General features: G+C 49.7%; 1 protein-coding gene across 1 annotated transcript; it reads right to left on the minus strand.

Annotated features, from left to right (window-relative positions):
* Window positions 1–5,456: 5,456 nt before the first annotated feature.
* LOC127329393 (auxin-responsive protein SAUR40-like) lies at window positions 5,457–5,783 on the minus strand. The gene has a single exon (XM_051355920.2). The coding sequence runs from the start codon at window positions 5,781–5,783 to the stop codon at window positions 5,457–5,459; it is 327 nt and encodes a 108-aa protein (XP_051211880.1).
* Between the last annotated feature and the right edge of the window lie 217 nt (window positions 5,784–6,000).

Below are 6,000 nucleotides of genomic sequence, written 5' to 3' on the forward strand. Positions count from 1 at the left end.
AGCGGGGTCACCGGCGAAAGGTGAAAAAGGGCATGCCACCCGTGTCGGCGAGAGAGAATGGTTTTGGCTACAATTATTTCATTTTCCCTCTCATTCTTTCCCCATTTACCCGCCCAGCCGCGACGAGAGAGGCGGCGAAGGCGGCTGCCGCGGCGACGAGGGAACAGAAGAACGATGCGAGGTGGTCGATGATGATGGAGAAGCAAGACGTCAATATCGCCCTCCTGAAGACCAATGTCGCCACCGTGAAAACGGAGAATGACTTGGTGCTTCTGATGCAAGATACCAGTGCCATGGACGCCCAGACGCGAGCGTGGTACGAGGAGCAACGCGCACTGATCTTCGCACCTCCAGCCGCGGGGACAAGCTCAACACCAATGGCGGCTTTGGCTAGGGAGGAAGAGGCGCATGAGACACATGAGTCAGCCTACAAGTGAGGACCGCCGTAGCAGCCTTTTTTTGTGCGCCATATGGGCGATTTGGACGAGTGTGATTGATGATGAACTCTCCTCATTATGTCATGAACTGCCGTGACTGGGCGCGAACCGTTTATTGCATGTTTCTGCGTTGGAAGGCCATTTGGGGTGGGCATGATCGGGGAGAACGCACCCCCCCCCCCCCCCCCCTCCAACCCCTAATTTTGCATCAGCCGGCACCCCCCATTTGGCAGGTAAAAGGGCTTTGTCGGACGTCGAATGGTGGTGCCGAGTGGAGATGCTCTAACTTATCTTTTCCGTTGTAATGAGAAATCTTCTTGTACTCAGTACTTCTACCGGTTGTTTCACAGTTAAAACTCCTCCCCTAGAACCATGCAATGCATCTGGTTCTTGGATATTCAGGGTATATCCACAATGTCTGCTTTATTTCCTTCTCGTGTTCTATCCCCAAGATATCTCCTTCATACTTTTTTTAGATTCAAGGCTCAACGAACCTGACTTTAAATTAATAAAACCTTTTACGGCTGAGTTTACAAATGTTGCAAAACAGCTTACAGGCAACAAATACAACAAGCACATCAAAAAGAAGAAGAAAATGAAGAGCCACTTAATCCTCAAAGCCCTTGTCCTGCCATGTAGCTCGACCGAAGAAGAAGCAATGTCGGTGAAGCACGCCCACAGGGGAACTCATGCCATCGTAACCCTCCGGCCAGCCAAGTTGCCATGCCATCCGTCCACCTCCGAAGAAAACACTCCACTTTCTCACCTTGAATTGAAGGACGCCGAGGTGGAGCAGCTCACCCTGAGAACGGATGGACAATGGCAGACATGGTGCCAAGGGGAAGAACTCGAGCACTACCGCCTCCCTACGTATATATAGCTACACAGAAACCTTGTGAGCACCAAGCCGTGCTTGATCTCAAGATCTGTAGTCAACTTTCTCTCTTTCTTTTCCTCTTCGACGGAGGCTGACATAGAAGTTTCATCACTCCACTTAGTGGTGGCTGGATGGAAGTCTTAGCATCCCGCTTTTGTCGTGTGCAAAATCCAAAATAAGTCTCACTTATAACTATATTAGATAGTGTGCTTTTGCACGCAAATGGGCTGCCCAAAAGGATTCAAATGACCACCTCCTAACAACTCAAATGAAGAGGATACCCAACAGTTTAGCGGTTCTTAGTTTGGCTTTATGTACTTGCTGCGACGAGCACGCCACTAGTGGTCGTCGATGTTGAAGTCAGACTCACTTGCTCGAGGAGGAGCGACGACCAGTAATGATGCTTGTGTTCTTCCTTAGCGATGTGTCTGGAGTTTTCGTTGTGTGCCGGTTCCGCGCTATTGTACGATTTTAGTCTAGTTTTTTTACTTTAATTAACTAAGTAATTATCTTCTTAATTAAGATTGGGTTTTTTAGCCCCTTCTAGAAAAGAAGAGTAGAGGGGAGTCTCTATTGCTAAAACATAAATTACATCCTGATGTGCACCCTTTCACATATAAACCAATTGACTTTGTATACAAGTGGATCAAATAATGGAATGAGCACTATATCACTACTGTTACGACTCATTTTCACCAACTAATACAATTAAGCCGGGCCTTGCTTTTCTAATACTCCATATCACCGAGCACAAGATCAGGAAACCAGAAGAACCGTCTGATGCACCTATGCAGATCAAAGTTTATGATCTGGATTTGCCGTGGACGGTAACCATCATCTGGTGGAACTGCCGAGCGTCGCAGGGGATCCTGAGCACGCCCTGCTGGCCGTACCCGAACTGCTGCGCAGCCATCTCCAGCAGCCCCTCCATGCACGGCTCCTTGAGCATGGCGACGTGCACCATGACCCTCTCCTCGGCGCATCCCTCGTCGCCGTTGCCGACCAGCACTATCGGAACGTACCCTTTCGGTGTCCTCCCGCCGTTGCCGGCACCGGCGGGGACGAAGTACCGGCTCTGGACGGCGGCTTCGGTCGTGCTGTTCTCGCTTCTCCGGGCAGCCAGAGCCATTGTTGCTGAATTTGTGTGCCGCGTAAGCTAGCTAGCTAGTGTGGTGAGGTTTGTGGCTTGAGGTTGAGGATGGTCGGTCGTGTGATGTCCTGGTGTTGAGTGAAATATATGAACTGGTGATGCTCAAGGGAGGCATGCAATCGATGCTTTTATGCTGTGAAATCAGAGGGGTTAATTAGGCGCCGACGGTTTGGGAAAGAACAAGCACCCGAGAAGAGGAGTTTGGAAAAGGGTTCAGATTAACAGACGTGGACTATGCGACAGGACGTGGTGATGGTGACTAGGTACGTGGACCGACGTTGGGGTCTGATTCTGATCCCGGCATTAGAAGCTAGTCAAAATCCTTCGCAAAGGGTCCCTATCAGGGAAAATAGGGTAGAGTCCTAGAGTACGGGTTAATTTGCGGGGTCAGCACGACTTCATAATTTCTAAAGAATGGGGGAGAGTCTTAGGTACGTATTGCAGTACGATCGCGCACGGCCAGAAGCCCACAACACTCAAATCTCTCCTCTCCTGCCAAAAGCCGCAAGAGCTTTCGCCAATGACAACTACGTGTCGGATATCAATTTCATACCTTCCGTACTGGATTGTGCACGCCACATTCTTGTTTTTTCTTGGCATGTGCTTATGTGCACCTCCATGAAATAACTGTATTTAGTTAGCTCATTTATCTTATCTAAGAGCATCTCCACTCGCCCCCCCCCCCCCCCCCCAACGGCTATGGGGGTGCCGGCGGGAAAATAGGCCCAGCCACCCCCCCCCCCCCCCCCCCAAAGTTAATTTTGGACCAGGCACCCCCAGGCGGATCCCAACCCACCGGGGGCTAGCGGGGTCACCGGTGGAAGGTGAAAAAGGGCAGGCCACCCGTGTCGGCGTGAGAGAATGATTTTGGCTCCAATTATTTCGTTTTCCCTCTAATTCTTTCCCCATTTACCCGCCCAGCCGCGACGAGAGAGGCGGCTGCCGTGGCGACGAGGGAACAAAAGAACGACGCGAGGTGGTCGATGATGATGGAGAAGCAAGACGTCAATATCGCCCTCCTGAAGACCAATGTTGCCGCCGTGAAAAGGGAGAAGGACTTGGTGCTTCTGATGCAAGATACCAGAGCCATGGACGCCCAGATGCGGGCGTGGTACGAGGAGCAACGCGCGCTGATCTTGGCACCTCCAGCCGCAGGGACAAGCTCAACACCAACGACGGCTTTGGCCAGGGAGGAAGAGGCGCATGAGGCACAAGAGTCGGCCTACAAGTGAGGACCGCCATAGCGGCCTTTTTTTTGTGCGCCATATGGGCGATTTGGACGAGTGTGATTGATGAACTCTCCTCGTTATGTCATGAACTGAGCCGCCGTAACTGGGCGCGAACCGTTTATTTTAAGTTTTTGCGTTGGAAGACCATTTGGGGCGGGCACGGCTGGGAAGAACGCCCCCACCCCCACCAACCCCTAATTTTGCATATGCTGGCACACCCCATTCGGCAGGTAAAAGGGCTTTGTCGGACGTCGAATGGTGGTGCCGAGTGGAGATGCTCTAACTTGTCTTTTAGAATCGATGCTCTAACTTGTCTTTTAGAATCCTACATTTTCTTGGAGCTGCTCTTGTGCAATGCTATTTGTGCATATATCGCCATTGTAATGAGAAATCTGCATCTACTCAGTACTTCTACCGGTTGTTTCACAGTTAAAACTCCTCCCCTATAACCATGCAATGCATCTGGTTCTTGGATATTCAGGGTATATCCACAATATCTGCTTTATTTCCTTCTCATGTTCTATCCCCAAGATATCTCCTTCATACTTTTTTTTAGATTCAAGGCTCAACGAACCTGACTTTAATATGATAAAACCTTTTACGGCTGAGTTTACAAATGCTGCAAAACAGCTTACATGTAACAAATACAACAAGCACATCAAAAAGAAGAAAAAAAATGAAGAGCCACTTAATCCTCAAAGCCCTTGTCCTGCCATGTAGCTCGACCAAAGAAGAAGCAATGTCGGTGAAGCACGCCCACAGGGGAACTCATGCCATCGTAACCCTCCGGCCAGCCAAGTTGCCATGCCATCCGTCCACCTCCAAAGAAAACACTCCACTTTCTCACCTTGAATTGAACGACGCCGAGGTGGAGCAACTCACCCTAAGAACGGGTGGACAATGGCAGACATGGTGCCAAGGGGAAGAACTCGAGCACTACCGCCTCCCTACATATATAAAGTTACACAGAAACCTTGTGAGCACCAAGCCGTGCTTGATCTCAAGATCTTTAGTCAACTTTCTCTCTTTCTTTTCCTCTTCGACGGAGGTTGACATAGAAGTTTCATCACTCCACTTAGTGGTGGCTGGATGGAAGTCTTAGCATCCCGCTTCCGTCGTGTGCAAAATCCAAAATAAGTGTCACTTATAACTATATTAGATAGTGTGCTTTTGCACGCAAATGGGCTGCCCAAAAGGATTCAAATGGCCATCTCCTAACAACTCAAATGAAGAGGATACCAGTTTAGCGGTTTTTAGTTTGCTTTATGTACTTGCTGCGACGACCGCCCCACACTAGTGGTCGTCGATGTTGAAGTCGGACTCGCTTGCTCGAGGAGGAGCGACCACAATGATGCTTGTGTTCTTCCTTAGCGTTGTGGCTGGAGTTTTTGTTGTGTGCGGGTTCCGCGCGCCGGTCGTGTTTGTACAATTTTATTCTAGTTTTTTTTTACTTTAATTACTAAGTAATTATCTTCTTAATTAATAGATTGGGGTTTTTTAGCCCCTTCTAGAAAAGAAAAGTAGAGGGGGATCTATATTGCTAAAACATACATTACATCTTGATGTGCACCCTTTCACATATAAACCAATTGACTTTGTATACAAGTGGATCAAATAATGGAATGAGCTATCACTACTGTACTACTCATTTTCACCAACTAATACAGTTAAGCTGGGCCTTGCTTTCTAATACTCCATATCACCGAGCACAAGATCAGGAAACCAAAAGAACTGTCTGATGCAACTATGCAAATGATCAAAGTTTATGATCTGGATTTGCCGTGGACAGTAACCATCATCTGGTGGAACTGCCGAGCGTCGCAGGGGATCCTGAGCACGCCCTGCTGACCGTACCCGAACTGCTGCGCGGCCATCTCCAGCAGACCCTCCATGCACGGCTCCTTGAGCATGGCGACGTGCACCAGGACCCTCTCCTCCGCGCATCCCTCGTCGCCGCCGCCGACCAATACTATCGGAACGTACCCCTTTGGGGTCCTTCCCCCGTTGACGGCGCCGGCGAGGACGAAGTACCTGCTCTGGACGGCGGCCTCGGTCGTGCTGTTCTTGCTTCTCCAGACAGCCAGAGCCATTGTTGCTGAATTTGTGTGCCCCGTAGCTAGCTGCTATCACTGTGGTTTTTGTGGCTTGAGGATGGTCGGTCGTGTGATGTCCTTGTGTAGGTGTTGAGTGATGAACTGGTGATGCTCAAGGGAGGCATGCGATCGATGCCTTTATACTGTGAAATCAGAGGGGTTAAATCAGAGGGGTTAATTAGGCGCCGATGGTTTGGGAAACAACAAGCTGGGA

Source organism: Lolium perenne, chromosome 2 (genome assembly GCF_019359855.2).
Source record: "Lolium perenne isolate Kyuss_39 chromosome 2, Kyuss_2.0, whole genome shotgun sequence".
Classification (NCBI taxonomy): Eukaryota; Viridiplantae; Streptophyta; class Magnoliopsida; order Poales; family Poaceae; genus Lolium; species Lolium perenne.

What these genes read in the sequence shown, in the direction of transcription:
- LOC127329393 (XM_051355920.2), bottom strand. Translation starts at nt 5,783, where the DNA reads ATGGCTCTGGCTGTCTGGAGAAGCAAGAACAGCACGACCGAGGCCGCC.